Source organism: Bufo gargarizans, chromosome 2, assembly GCF_014858855.1.
Source record: "Bufo gargarizans isolate SCDJY-AF-19 chromosome 2, ASM1485885v1, whole genome shotgun sequence".
Taxonomy (NCBI): domain Eukaryota; kingdom Metazoa; phylum Chordata; class Amphibia; order Anura; family Bufonidae; genus Bufo; species Bufo gargarizans.
This window is the reverse complement of record NC_058081.1, coordinates 245,945,942-245,961,784: the sequence shown is the minus strand read 5'-3', so window position 1 is coordinate 245,961,784 and position 15,843 is coordinate 245,945,942. Positions and strand designations below refer to the sequence as shown.

The 15,843-nt window shown below is 42.8% G+C and overlaps 1 protein-coding gene across 3 annotated transcripts in view; it reads left to right on the top strand.

Annotated features, from left to right (window-relative positions):
• COG5 (component of oligomeric golgi complex 5) overlaps positions 1 to 15,843 on the top strand; it is a 412,214-nt gene that overhangs the window by 61,291 nt on the left and 335,080 nt on the right. For all 3 annotated transcript variants that reach the window (XM_044280195.1, XM_044280194.1, XM_044280193.1), the window contains one exon: positions 2,501 to 2,621. In XM_044280195.1, coding sequence (XP_044136130.1) covers positions 2,501 to 2,621 — 121 coding nt within the window. The remainder of the gene's footprint in view (positions 1 to 2,500; positions 2,622 to 15,843) is intronic.

Genomic DNA, 15,843 nt, shown 5'->3' with positions numbered 1-15,843 from the left:
CATCAGCGCTGTCTATCCTTTCTTCCCATTCTTTCCATCAGCGCTGTCTATCCTTTCTTCCCATTCTTTCCATCAGCGCTGTCTATCCTTTCACCCCCATCCTTTTCATCAGCACTGTCTATCCTTTCTCAGTAATAGTAAAGGCCGCTCTCACCTATCCTCTGCTAGACGAGCAAGGATGCCGCCCTGGATGCGATTGAGACAAATAATGGAAGAAAAATCCAGCTCCACGTCATAGCTGGAAAACTTGTTGGTATTCCGGTAAGAGGGGGGGACCACAGAAGAAAATTATTAAACAGAAAGGCATTTTGGATTTTTCAGTTGGATTCGCGACAACCAAGGGGTCTAAATAAAAGGCACAAGCTTATCTTACAGTATTGAGGGGATGTTTTGTGTTGCTTTTTTGTTATTTTGTTTTGTTTTTATTTTATGTATTTGTTTTTTTTTGTTTTGTTTTCAGTAGGGCTATATGTGTTTTTGTTATTTTTTAGTTTTCACAATTTTTTGTATATGTTTTTGTATTATTCTATCAACACTTAAAACGCTGATGACTTAGTGTAACAGTAATTGTGCCTGGTGTGTTTTCTCTGGGCCATGTGACCTATTGATTGCACGGCTAGCTGATTAGGGAACACTTAAGGCACAATCCTTTGCAAGTTTCACATGTCATGAAGAAGGACCAAAATTGTTACATGGTCTGAAATGCGTTGACGAAACTGTCCTGTATTTGAAGATTTTAACCGCATGAATAACGTTTTCCTGCTATGACGTGGAGCTGGATTTTTCTTCCATTATTTGTCTATCCTTTCCATCAGCTCTGTCTATTCTTTCTCCCTATCCATTCCATCAGCTCTATCTATCCTTTCTCCCTATCCTTGTCATCAGCTCTGTCTATGCTTCTCCCCATCTTTTCCATCAGCGCTGTCTATCCTTTCACCCCATCCTTTTCATCAGCGCTGTCTATCCTTTCATCCCCATCCTTGTCATCAGCGCTGTCTATCCTTTCTCCCCATCCTTGTCATCAGCGCTGTCTATCCTTTCTCCCCATCCTTGTCATCAGCGCTGTCTATCCTTTCTCCCCATCCTTGTCATCAGCGCTGTCTATCCTTTCTCCCCATCCTTGTCATCAGCGCTGTCTATCCTTTCTCCCCATCCTTGTCATCAGCGCTGTCTATCCTTTCTCCCCATCCTTGTCATCAGCGCTGTCTATCCTTTCTCCCCATCCTTGTCATCAGCGCTGTCTATCCTTTCTCCCCATCCTTGTCATCAGCGCTGTCTATCCTTTCTCCCCATCCTTGTCATCAGCGCTGTCTATCCTTTCTCCCCATCCTTGTCATCAGCGCTGTCTATCCTTTCACCCCGTCCTTGTCATCAGCGCTGTCTATCCTTTCACCCCGTCCTTTTCATCAGCGCTGTCTATCCTTTCACCCCATCCTTGTCATCAGCGCTGTCTATCCTTTCTCCCCATCCCTGTCATCAGCTCTGTCTATCCTTCTCCCCATCCTTGTCATCAGCGCTGTCTATCCTTTCTCCCCATCCCTGTCATCAGCTCTGTCTATCCTTCTCCCCATCCTTGTCATCAGCTCTGTCTATCCTTCTCCCCATCCTTGTCATCAGCTCTGTCTATCCTTCTCCCCATCCTTTCCATCAGCGCTGTCTATCCTTTCTCCCAATCCTTTCCAGTTTTTTTTCTTTCTGTTTGTCATGTATTTTTCTAGATTTACAATATTATCCTTGCACCAAAGTTTTGTAAGGGAAGATTTCACTTATTAGAGTATTTTTATATATTTGCACCATAGCAGCAATCCAAATCAGAGCCATGTAAAAGTGTCACTTTATTTTCTCTCTCCTGTCCGATCTTACGTTGTGCGCAGGGAGGTGTGGGTAGATTGCAGGGTGGTACAGTTGCCAAGGCAACCATACAAGGTCCTAGGAGTCTCTCATTCACGGGGCTATTAATTAGCACAGGACCTGTACAGGAGACTCCTCAGACATAATACTGTTGCCTTGGCAACTCTACCTCCTAGTGCGCTACCTAAGGGTCTCTGCGCCAAATGGCAGAGTGATTCTTTAAGAAAAATCTGATTGTCTAGTTATTATGATGGAATTTATGTGGGATCTGACTCCTCACGTTGTACTATTTATTGACTGTGCACCAGCTCACAGGAGCCTAATGCAAAGTGGGTAATAACTGGGAAGCGATAGATTTTTTTTGTAATACATCATTTTTGATTCAGCAAATTTCAGTGTAGACGTGCTCCCTGGTTTATTGGCAGTGCACACTTTAGTTTTTTTCTGTTTTGAAATGAACGTTGAGTTGTTTTTTTGGGGTAATTTGATGATGATGATGAGGAGTAGCCGACGCACATCAGCAGGTAGTCCGAGTCCAGCATTGTGCCGACTCCTTTACATACAAGCAGAAACCGGATACCTTGTCATAATTTTGCATTCAGTCGATATTGCTCTCCTATAAATGTATTCAATCTGTTTTCATTTTCAGTCTGCCTGTGATTTGCTTCGGAGAATCATACGTATCTTGTATCTCAGCAAGAGACTTCAGGGTCAGCTGCAGGGTGGTAGCAGGGAGATTACTAAAGCTGCTCAGAGTTTAAATGAGTTGGGTAAGTCCACTTTTCATTCTTTTGCCCCTGGTTTGGCTGGTATTGATGCAATTTTCTTCCTTATGGAGAAGGACAAATTGAACACCTTTTTCCATTATAAGTAAGTATCCATACCTTGGCGGATCTCTTCAATAAGAAATAGTGCCCCCTCCCTGAGCTACTTCTGTATAAAGAACATGAAAAAAGATTCTTCTTAAAGGCTATGGACACAATCGGGACAATTTTTTTATGATTGCACTTTACTTATTTGGGACGAAGTTATTTTTTCACTTGATCTTTATTAAAATGTTCAACAGTTTTTGAGATTCAGGGGTTTAAAATCAGTTTGTAGTCCTGTCAGCTGACGGCTCATGTGAAACTTTATTTCTGATCTCCTATCCTCATAAACACTCATTATAGCCAAACTGATAGGAATATGGCTTAAAGTGTTTATGAGGTGAGGTGACTAGAGATAAGGCTTCACATGAGCCATCAGTTGATGGGACTCAGAAGTGATACTCTGCAAAAAGACTTATTTTTTATTATTTTTTTAACACCTGTATCGCAAAATCAGATTTTTAATAAAGACTCATCTAAAACATTTTTAGGTCAAAATGAGTAAATGCAAACACAAAAAATTGCTCCAAAGGTGTCCATAGCCTTTAGAGGCGTATTCCAACAATAACATCTTATTGAAATGATTTCTTAATGGACCAATGGATATTTCAAAATTGTTCAGAGCTTGCCTGGCAGCTACCAACATTGCTGCTGCTGTCCTAATTTTCCTAGCTTGCAATGTTTATTTCTGTCTCGAAATCGGGTTCTTGCAGAAGTGACATTTTTATAGATGAGGTATTTTGTTCATGGAAGTACAGAAGAAACAATGTAGCCAGACTGATTGCTGGATATGCTTATTGTGGCTGTGCATGTAATAAACTGGTCGCTGGCCTGGTTTTATTTGCCTCCACTCAATAGTAGGGTTTGCTGGGATATTGACTGTGGCCAGAAGATTGTGGAAGGCCCGCTCCAATGCGATTATGCTCTTGTCCACACATTTATAAAGACTTTGATAGAAGTTTGGTGTGGAGGGAACTCTAGTGGCGTTCATAGATCTCTGAGCTCAACTCGGTTTGAGACCTCTGGGATGGATTGGATCGGTGGTTGTGGGATTAACTTTTTTCCCCAACTTCAGTGTCTGATTTCAGAACTGCTGTTTTGAGTGAATCCCCTCAAAACTCTTTTGGAAAGCCTACCCAGAAGAGTGCAGGCTTTTAAAGAAGCACTCCAGGAAGCTCTTGTATACTCCTTTTGGATACCTATTTTATTTGATGTGTAATTTGTGGGTTGTCCACCATCTTGATTTTTTTTCTCCCCTCAGATATTCCTAATGAATCTGACATTTCCCATTATGCCTGGGTTTGCTGAGATAGAGTAGGCAGAGTCTCACCACCCTGCACTGCTGTGTGTCCTCCGAGGGCAGCCATGACATATCAATGACACAGAACTGCTGTCCCCTCACACTGCAGAGTCTACAAGTTTTCCTATGTATTACAGCGTTAGTGTCATCGCTCTCTCCCCTCTGAGCTCTTACATACAGGAGGTAGGGAAAGCATTGTGAAGCCACATCTTATAAAACTACAACTCGCGAGTCGACGCACACAGATGGTACAGACAGGCAGTGCAAGTCCGGAGGTTTATATAACTGCACTTAATCAGTGTATACAGTCATCTACATATCTATATATCTACACTTCTGGTCCTTTACATAGGGAGGACATTATATACAGAGGAGTGTATGAAGAGGCCTAAGAGCTGCCAGGAGGGATTTGATTGGTGATGATGTCATACTGTAGTTCACATGAAGTCAGCTACAGGAAGAGGCCAAGTTCCGGTTTACACATTAGAGCAAGTAGTCAGACTTGAGGTCACAGGTTCCCATGATGGAAAGGTTCAAAATGTATGGATACAACTCAGTTGGGGTGTATTAAATTACACTGTCAGACTACTGGTGGTTAGTTAGAAATATTTATAATATATGTAAAAAAAAAGCGGAGTGCTTCTTTAAAGGGGTTGTCCGGGTTCAGATCTGAAGGGCAAGGGCTCTTTTATTTACAATATTACACCTCCGAGTGGAGGCTGCCGCCCAGCAGTGTGTTTGATGATGTCACTGGCTGTGATGGGTTGGCTTTAGCGCTGCCCTAGCCGTTTTACAGGCTAGGGCAGCGCTAAAGCCCACCACTTAGTGCCAGTGACGTCACCGGGCTCACTGCTGGGTGGAAGCCTCCTTTGTCACCGGAACTCCTGAAAATGCCTTTGCCCTGCACGATTCAGCGCAGGGCAAAGGAGAGCATCGGAGCATTTCATGCTTGGGTGAAATTCTTGGTATGTCCGGGTTCAGCTCTGAACCCGGACAACCCTTTTAAATCCACAAAATGAGACAAAACGTTTAACGCCTGTGTTTTTGGAAGAGGCTGTCCAACAAGCTTGTGTATAGTGGTAAAAGGGGTTATTTCATGATTAATGTAAAAACTTTAAATCAGACATCTTATAGTACATGACAACTTCTTTCTAACAAAGCTAGAACCAGCCCTGTACCTCACATGGATCCAGAGATCTCCCCATTTATTGCTCTGCTAGATTTATATCAAGCTGGCAGCTCAAGGGGAGTGTCTTTTTTTTGCTGCAGCAAAGTGGGCGTGTCTCAGCTCTCCCTATCACAGCTCAGGAGGCAGTTGAAGGATGAAACTGAGCATGTGCGGCCTTCTGTGTGAGCAGGTCAAAGAAATAAAAAGAACAGACAGCAGGTGGCGCTATACAGATACATTTTATTGAATAGCTCTAGTGGCTATACAAAATGGAATTAGGAAAGTATTCATATCCAGGTGCTGGTTTGAAAACTGTATAATAGGGGACAACACCTTTTAAATAAAAAATAACTGATCCATCTTATTGTAGAGCATTGGTTGTGATCATTTTGTGTCAGTTTTGGCAAGACATCTGTTGTTTTTATAGGGGAGGAGGGTTCTGCCTCAAAAAGAACATGTCCCCATGGTATCTACTGGGCATGCACTACTGACCTCTTTGGTGTGTAAGATTTGGATGGAGTGGCTTGCTGACATTGGAGGCAGAGAGGACAATTAGCCCAACCCGCCAGGAGAAGAGGCGGGTTGGGCTAATTTGCATAATCATCAAATTCTTTTTCTGGGGATTGGAAATGGCGATAAAAATACCAAAGGTTTGGTTTATACCCTGTTTTAGTGCTCAACAATACTTCAGCATTGGTTTTCCAGTATATGCTAATTATAGGCGACAGGCTCTCATTAATTGAGTTATGTTTTGTGTCATCAGCAGTCAATAATAATTCATCGTTCTACATTTTATGTAATTCCCGACATTGAGCTAGCCATCATGTTTCTTTTTTAGAGATTTTGTCTGAATTCCTTATTTTACTATTGGTTCTTGAAATCTAAAATGAAATGCATCTGTTGTTTTGGAGCTGTTACTCAGTCTTTGCTCATTCGGTAGGTGTCAATGCTGGATTCATCTCTACTGCTGAGATTTATAGGCACACATTGCATAAATGATGGATTGCCATGGTGATAAGAGACCAAAATATGATCATGAAAGTAATGCATACTAAAATCATTTCTTCACATCTATTACACTGAGATGTTCAAGCTTCTTGGCGTTCCTTACAGTATATACTCTGTAACATATGTTTAGTGTTAGAAGCCCAGGGCAATAAAATCCCTCCTTATGGCAACTGTGAAGTCAGTAGCTCAAAAATGATACGTACGTCAGTGCCTACAGGAAATGCTTACCTGCTATTTATTAGCTGTTTGGCTTCTTTTAGTAATCTGTGAGGTAGTCTGAAAGCCACCCTGTCTCACCGGTGGTTCAGGGTCTGCCTCCTGGGATTGGCTGCTGTGTATATACTAGGGCTGCAGTAAATGATTATTTTAGTAATCGAGTATTCTACTGATTATTTTTACAATTAATCAACTATTCTTATAAGAAAAAATTAATCAATAGACCGTTTTTCCTTTATAAAAACTCATCAGAACCCCTGCCATCAGTCCCGAACACTCTTCGTTCCCCCCTGTGCGATCAGCCCAAGTGCATCAGTTCCCCCCCATTGCCATCAGCTCAACTATCCCCCAGTGCCATCGGCTCTGTTCCCCCAGTGCCTTCAGCTCTCCACCACCCCAATGCCTTTAGCTCTCCACCACCCCAGTGCCTTTAGCTCTCCCCCACCCCAGTGCCTTCAGCTCTCCCCCACCCCCAATGCCTTCAGCTCTCCCCCACCCCCAATGCCTTCAGCTCTCCCCCCACCCCCAATGCCTTCAGCTCTCCCCCACCCCCAATGCCTTCAGCTCTCCCCCACCCCCAATGCCTTCAGCTCTCCCCCCACCCCCAATGCCTTCAGCTCTCCCCCACCCCCAATGCCTTCAGCTCTCCCCCCACCCCCAATGCATTCAGCTCTCCCCCCACCCCCAATGCATTCAGCTCTCCCCCCACCCCCAATGCCTTCAGCTCCCCCCCACCCCCAATGCCTTCAGCTCCCCCCCACCCCCAATGCCTTCAGCTCTCCCCCACCCCCAATGCCTTCAGCTCTCCCCCACCCCAGTGCCTTCAGCTCTCCCCCCACCCCAATGCCTTCAGCTCTCCCCCACCCCCAATGCCTTCAGCTCTCCCCCACCCCCAATGCCTTCAGCTCTCCCCCACCCCCAATGCCTTCAGCTCTCCCCCACCCCCAATGCCTTCAGCTCTCCCCCCACCCCCAATGCCTTCAGCTCTCCCCCACCCCCAATGCCTTCAGCTCTCCCCCCACCCCCAATGCATTCAGCTCTCCCCCCACCCCCAATGCATTCAGCTCTCCCCCCACCCCCAATGCCTTCAGCTCCCCCCCACCCCCAATGCCTTCAGCTCCCCCCCACCCCCAATGCCTTCAGCTCTCCCCCACCCCCAATGCCTTCAGCTCTCCCCCACCCCAGTGCCTTCAGCTCTCCCCCCACCCCAATGCCTTCAGCTCTCCCCCACCCCCATGCCTTCAGCTCTCCCCCACCCCCAATGCCTTCAGCTCTCCCCCACCCCCAATGCCTTCAGCTCTCCCCCACCCCCAATGCCTTCAGCTCTCCCCCACCCCCAATGCCTTCAGCTCTCCCCCACCCCCAATGCCTTCAGCTCTCCCCCACCCCCAATGCCTTCAGCTCCACTACCCCAGTGCCTGCAGCTCCCGCTCCAATACCACCAGCTCTCCCGTGGTCGTCAGTTGCTCCCACTGCAATCAGCTCCTCCCCCAATGCCACCATCTTCCCCCACTGCAATCAGTTCTCACACTCTCCCTCCTAGCCATCAGTGCCCAGCCGTAGCGCCAGTGAACTAAAATGTCCTGACGATGTGTTTACGCCAGGATCCAAAGCAGTGTTGTGCGAGCAGGCGGGTGACCACGGAGCGTGAGTAATAGCAAGCTCTTCACTCATACTCTGTGGTCACATGGCACAAATGAATCATCGATTTAGATGATTTTTTTTGTTTCGAGTTAATCGATTTTAATTTGAGTAATTGTTTCAGCCCTAGTATATACATCTTCACCAGGCAGAGTATTGGGAGCCTATAGTCATGATTCCCTCAACCAGTGAGGTAATAACCCTATACTGTATATGCTATGGAAAATGAGGCATAGTGAGGGGGTCACTTTAATGGCTTCTGCCAAGCTGTTTTATTAACCACGTAGGTACAGAAGTGAAGCACTTGAATTCTAAAGTCTATATGTAGATGAAATGATGGACAATAATCTAGGCTCCTGTGGTCTACATTACTTGATAGATGCGCTGGATATTATTCCTGCTCCAATTATATTCTTCAGCAATTTTTATACTTCTCACTTTTAGTTATCACCTAATATTGTCCTCTGTTTTTCTATATCGTACAGTCATTACTTCTTTTTTGCATCTTAGAAAAATGTAACACAAATACTTTAAAGCGTTCCTAAGTTTTCAAAAAAAAGTTTGCGTAATGGCTATGCTTCTTAGTCCACTCATAACTGTAAGGAACAGGTCTTTTTAGGGAACAGGCTTGCCTAATGCCTCTGTCAGCCATATTATTCCCTGTTTCAGCTGCACAGCTAGATGCATTCACTCAGAAGCAGGGGCGTCTCCCTTCTGTGGATTCTGCCAGCACTGTCCTGCTGTGACGTACTTTCCCTTACTTCCCACTATGTTAGTTTTCTGTTCCCGAGCTCAAAGAACAGACGAGAAGGGGAAATCTCACTTTAAAGACACACATGAGGCTCCTATAATCTTCAAATGCTGTGTACAAGCCATTTTATCCATCTCAGGAGCACTGCTAGCTCTGATACGCCCCCATTTCACAGGACCGTGGTGCCACCATGCCGATGTTGTGGGCCGCAAACTGGGGTCCGCAAAACACAGGCACTGGCCGTGTGAACTCTGCATCGTGGTGCAGACCTATTGACTTCAAGGGGTCCGCGATTTTTCAAGAGGCGAAAATAAATAGCACATGTCCAATCTTTTGCAGAACAGATGCACGAACCTGGAAGCACACAGAAACACACGGAAGCCTTTCCATTTGCTTCTCCGTCCATGCCTCCACTCCACAAAAGTTAGTTTTTTCGCCACATCTTGCGGATCATGGACTCATGGAAATCAATGGATCTGCACCACGATGGTGGACTACAAATTAGATGGAAGTGAGACCCCTAGTGGCCACTTTAAATTATATGATGAAAGATGCCAGGACACTCCTCTGGGAAGCTGGGTGTGTAAATGTGCCTGGAAATCAGTGCAAATGTGACAAAGTGTACAGAAACCCTTATAACTGATTGTAACATCAATCTGGTTATTAATCCCGTGAAAGGGTTTTCCTTGATATTTTTATTATCCTCAGGATAGGTCATCAATATCAGATCAGAGGGGGTCCGACACTCGGCACCCCTGCCGATCAGCTGGTTGAAGAGAAGGGCGTGCCCTGTGCGAGTGCAGCCTTCCCTTCATTGTTTACCTGCTCGCCTTAGACATTGCAGCCGTGAGCAGGTGTAATTACAAGCCATCCTATTTACCTCAATGGCACGGCTGAGGATAGGTCATCAATAAAAATATCTTCGAAAAACCCTTTAACCCCTTCATGACACATGGCATAATAGTACTTCATAGCAGCAGGTGACTTTTTTTTTTTTTTTTTTTTTTTTTTTTTGCGTAGAAAAGTCTTCTCTTTATTAATGAAATTGGGATAATTTTTTTTTCTACCATAAGCTCGAAGTGGCAATTGCCTCACAGGGATTTATTTTGTCAGCCTATGGATAAGCACAGCCAGAAGTTATAATAGTTTGGGCTACCTTTTTTTTTTTTTTTTTTTTTTTTTTTTTTTTTTTTTTCTCAACAAAAATTTATTAGAAAAACACTACAAAACATTTTTTACAGACATTTTTACAATCTCTCAATTCTTAGTGTCCCAACTAATTATATATAATTATAATTTATTCAATTCATCTTTTCTTTCATTTAGAAAACCCTCCCCTCCCTCCCCCCTAATCCCTAATCTGTGGTGCGTCAAAGCAGGCCCCCCGTAAATAAACCAACTTGACCTCGACTAATCAATCAATCTTCCAGCCATCCCATATCTTATTCCACTGTTCCTCAACCTCCCTCCGTTTATATAAAATTTTCTCGTAGTTTTTTAACCTTATCGGTTAGGTTTATCCATGTGTTGATGTCTGGAGTGGAACGGGCAAACCAGGTCCGGCTGATCAGTACTCTAGCCAGCATCAATATTCTACTCAGGAAGATCTTTTGATACTTATGATTTTTTAATTTGGAAAGATCATTAAGCACGAATACTTGTGGTTCAAAAGGAATTCGAATTTTTAATTTGTAGATAATACAATTATTGATGTTATTCCAGTAGTTTGTGAGTTCTGGACAAGTCCATATCATATGGAGGAAGTCCGCTCCTACAGTGTCACATTTGGGGCAGTTGGACATATCTCTTAACCCACATTTATTCATCCATAAGGGAGTAATATATAATCTGTGACAAATACAGAATTGTATTAAAACATGGTTGAAGTTCTGGGATACTGAAACCAAATTCCCAAAAATATTCTCCCAACCTTCTACTTGTAAATTCGGACAATCCGCCTCCCACGCTTTTTGTCCTGGTGAGTGTGTATCACTAAACCGTGCCTTAAGTAATAACTTATATATATTTGAAATCTTTATTTTAACAAGTGCACCCCCTACCCACTCATTCAAAAAAGATAAATTATCTATATCCAACAATCGCTTATCATCCAAACTGGATAATACAGATCGCAGTTGAAGGTACCTAAACCATGAAAGATTTCTTATATTATGTGTCATTTCTATAAAGGATTTAATTTCTCTATCTTTAACTACCTGTGAAATATATAAGATTTTATTCTTCTGCCAAAATATGTCAGCTGCAATATCATCTAAGCTTTGTAAATAGAAATTATGCCAAAGAGGCGAAAATGTGAATGAACCCTTAACCTTCAACCATGTCCTAGTTGTATTCCACATTTTCAAAAGTAGATTAATAGTTTCTCTATAGCCGTGCTCATAACTCTTCAATAAACCGGATTCCAACAAAGTAAAAATATTATTGTGAGCATGGCTAGTTACCAGCTTCCTCAAGAGTGCGCTGTTCTCTGATTCATAACACCACAATAGCTGAGCTGCAATAAAGTACCCTTTAAAGTAGGGGAGATTTAAACCCCCAGACTCCACGGATTTATACAAATATTCCAACTTAATTCGAACTCGCTTTCTTCCCCATATTAAATCATTAATTATTCTTTCAATAAGTTTAAAGTGTTTGTCATGTATCCAAATAGGTGTATTCCTGAGCACATAGAGAAATTGTGGTAATATCACCATTTTAACTAGTGAGATTCGATCAGCTCTGGATAGGGGAAGTTTCAGCCAGATTCCTATTTTAGCTCTGGTCTTTACTATTATGGGAACCAAATTAAGTTGTAGAAAATTTTCAACCCGAGGCGATATAGTCAGACCCAAATATTGGAAAGTATCAACAATATCCAACTGTATAACAGGAACCTCCTTCTGTGGCAGAGGGTCTATTGGGAGCAGACTGGTCTTGGCCCAATTTATACAAAGACCAGACACCTCACCAAATAATTTAACCATATGAATGATCCTAGGAAGAGTAGTTTCCGTATGATCTATAAAAAACAGAACATCATCTGCATATAATGAGATGCGGTCTTGTGTTCCTAACGTACCGAATCCTTTAACCTGATCATCTTGCCTGATGGCCATCGCAAGGGGTTCGATATAAATATCGAATAGCAGGGGAGATAGTGGACAGCCCTGGCGGGTGCCTCTCTTTAAATCAATACTGCCGCTCAGGATTCCATTAAGACTCAGTTTTGCCCTTGGAGATCTATACAGTAGCTTAAGAGTGCGTATAAATCTTTCTCCAAAGCCCATCCTTGCAAGAACCTTCCAGAGGAAACGCCACTCCACCCTGTCAAAGGCCTTAGAGGCGTCCAATGACAGGATGGAGCGGGCAGTCCCCCCCGGGGCCTGAATATTGGAGAAGAGCCGGTGTAAATTATGATGTGTACCCTTATTTTGGATAAAGCCGCACTGATCCGAATGGACAATGGAGGAGATGACCCTGGAAAGCCTTGTTGCCAGGACCCTCGCAAGGAGCTTTACATCTGCATTGAGCAGTGAAATTGGTCTATATGATTCTAATTCTAAGGGGTCCTTGTTTTTTTTCGGTATTAGTATTATTATGGCCTCCATCATTGAATCTGGCAGCATCCCATCCTCCACTGATTCAGCAAAGACCTCCAACAGTCTGGGAAGAATGCAGTCCCCATATTTGCTATAAAATTCATATGGAAGCCCATCTGAACCAGGGGTGGAGTTAGCCGAGCATAGTTTAGTAGCTCCCTCAAGTTCCTGCATTGAGACCTCCATTTCTAGTGCTTTCTTTTCCGACTCAGTAATAGTTGGAAACTTGATCCTATCTAAGTAGAGATCTATCTTATCATCTGTGATGTTAGAATCAGCTTTATACAAATCAGTAAAATAATCAAGAAAGGCCTTCTCCACCGGGCCCTGTGTAGTGACTATCCTACCATCACTCAAACGAAGTTTATCTATATGTTTTTTGGGTTGTTGATTGGAGATTACCCTGGAAAGGAGTTTACCAGGTCGGCCTGATTCTGTAAAGTATTTTTGCCCTTTAAAAAAAAGGTTCTGTTGGGCCTTATCCAATAAAAAATTAGCATATATTTGTGTGGCTCTTTGCATATTTTGCCTATTCCTCTCGGTCTTGTTCCTATAGAAGGATTCTGTTGCTAACACTGCGTGTTCTTTTAGATTTTTCTGTTTCTTTCCATATTCCTGTCTAAGGTTCGCAATGTTACTAACCATCAATCCCCTCATGTACGCCTTGAAAGTATCCCATACTACTTGAGTTTTTGCTGAACCGTAGTTAATTTCCCAGAATCGACCTATTTCGTTTTGAATTGTTTCATGTGTCTTTATAACTGATAACCAATAGGGATTTAATCTAAAAGGAGATTTTGGTATATATCTTTCCTGAGATAAACATAATTCAAATAGTATCGGAGAGTGATCAGATACTGACCTTGTTTCGTATTTCATTCGCTTTATCTGATTCACATATTTACTATTTATCAATACAAGATCTATTCTGGACAACGATTTACCTGCTTTACTAAAGCATGAGAAAGCCCTTTTCCCCTGACCCAGATGTTCCCAAGCGTCCTCAAATCCAGCCTCCAGGCAGAACCGTGCCAGGGGGGACCCCTGGACCGGACTGTCACTCCTAGCACTCATAGAAATCCTATCACGAAGAGGGTCGATAACACAGTTAAAGTCGCCAATAATCAATGTTGGACATTCTGGCCATTTATCCATAAATAATAAAAGAGAATTAAGAACCGAGAAAGAAAATGGCGGTGGAATGTAGACAAAGGCCAAAATACATATCTTCCCTCCTATCTTACAGTATAAGAAAATAAATCTCCCCTGTTGGTCGACAGAGGATGCCTCACAGACGAAATCAATAAGTCTGTGTATCAACACCGTGACACCTCTCGAATAGTTGGAGAGGGTAGAATGGAACGTGTGCGCAGCCCATCCCCTGTCGAGCACTCTAGTGGTCTCCTCAGTAAGGTGGGTCTCTAGCAGGCATACTATTGCTGGTAAGTGGGCCTGTGTCAAATCAAAAATCGCTTGTCTCTTGCCTCTATCCCCCAAGCCACGTATATTCCACGCAAAAATTCTAATCAGCGTCATCAGGAAAGGTCAAAATGGAGAAATAGAAGAAAGAAGAAGAAAGAACCAAAAAAAGGGAAACCACACCTACTTTGACGCACCACAGCCCAGCCCCACCTCCCCCTCCCCCCACCCCCCGCCTACAAGCAATCCACCACATTTGTAGTAGATTTCTTTCCTATGACCATCCCTCCCACCTTCCCCCCCACTCAGCCATCCTCATTAAGAAGCAAAGGAAAAAATACATTTTGGGGGTATAAGCCCCTTGTAATACTAATTATTCCCACCAAAACATAACCCAATTGAATTATCAATTATTTCGATCAAGCCAGTCCGCAGCTTCTTCTGGGGTGTCAAAAAAAAAGTTTTATCATTAAAAACAATCCGCAATTTGGCTGGGAATATGAGAGAATATTTAATATCCCTTTCTCTTAGCCTCTTTTTAACGATCATAAATGTGCGTCTCTTTTCTTGTACATCTTTCGAGAAGTCGGGAAAAAAAGCCAGTCTAATCCCGTTATATATAACCGGTGGGGATTCCCTTGCCCTTCTCAGGAGGATATCTCTGTCCCCTGAAGTCAGTAGCTTGGCGAGGAATGTCCGAGGTTGTCTCCCTGGAATTGGTTTTCCCCCTGGGACCCGATGGGCTCGTTCAATCATAAAAAAGGAAGAAAATGACTCCTTCCCGAAATTCTCAAGGATTAACTTCTGTATAAATTGGGTTGGGTTTCTCTCCTCCACACCCTCTGGAATCCCAATTATTCTCACATTATATCTTCGTGACCTATCCTCAAGGTCCACTAGCTTTTTCTTCAAGAGATTATATTCTGATTTAAATGTAGATAGTTCCATATTTGTTTTTTTGGATTCCTTCTGTATAAGGGTGACGGAACTCTCAAGGAGTTTAACTCTATCTCGCATTTTGGACACATCATCTTTTATTAATCCGACGTCGACTTGAATAAACCCAAGTTGGGTTGTAACAGCTTGTATTAGATCCCCATTCTGTTTTACCGCTAACAGTATTTCTTCTAGCGGGGAGGAGTTATCATTAGGGATGACTTCCCCCATTATGCCGTCTTCCTCTTCGGGGTATCTAGAAGCTTTTTGTAATTCTGTTACAATCACCTCAGAATCATCATCATTTTTTTTTGTGGCAAGTTCCTTTTGTCCGCCCCTCGTATTAATCCTCGGAGATCTCAAGAACTGGTCTATTTTAGTTGTTTCATAAGTTTTAGACCCCGATTTCTGACTTGAGTGGTCAGCCGATCGCCTGGGAGCTTTTGGAACCATGGTCGGTTCCTTGGTATTTTTTTATTTTTTTATTTTTTTTTTTTTTATCTCCCCTTTTCCTCCTTCTCCCTTCCCGTCTCCCCTCCTTTTCTTTATTCTCTTTTTCTTCTCCTCCTTTTCTTTTCCTCCCCCTTTCCCTGTGTGTTTTTTTTTTTTTTTTTTTTTTTTTTTTTTTTTACCTTTTTTGTTTTTCTTACTCTCCTTTTATATTTGTATCTCTTCTTCTCTCTTTCTTTGCTCCTTCTCCCTCTTTCGCCCCCTTCTTTTTTTTTTTTTTTTTTTTTTTTTTTTTTTTAACCCTTTTTTTTTTTTTTTTCCTTTTTATACTTTTTTTTTATACTTTTTCCACTCTTCCACTTCCACTTTCCACCTGATACTGTATGGTTTACTACTTTTAATATTTGTAGGCACCAAGTGTGTTTTTAGGATGGTGAAGTAGATTTTAGTTAGTAAATATCATCCGCAGGAGAGGACGTATAGGAGACAAAAGGAAGGGGGGTAACAAAGGAAAGGAACAATCTCACCGGGTTTCAACCTTCCCCAGGATCAGAGACTCCTCAGAGACACCAGCAGCCAAAACGGAGAAGCCGAATATCCAGCAGCCTATCAAAAATAAAGTTTTATAGGGTTGA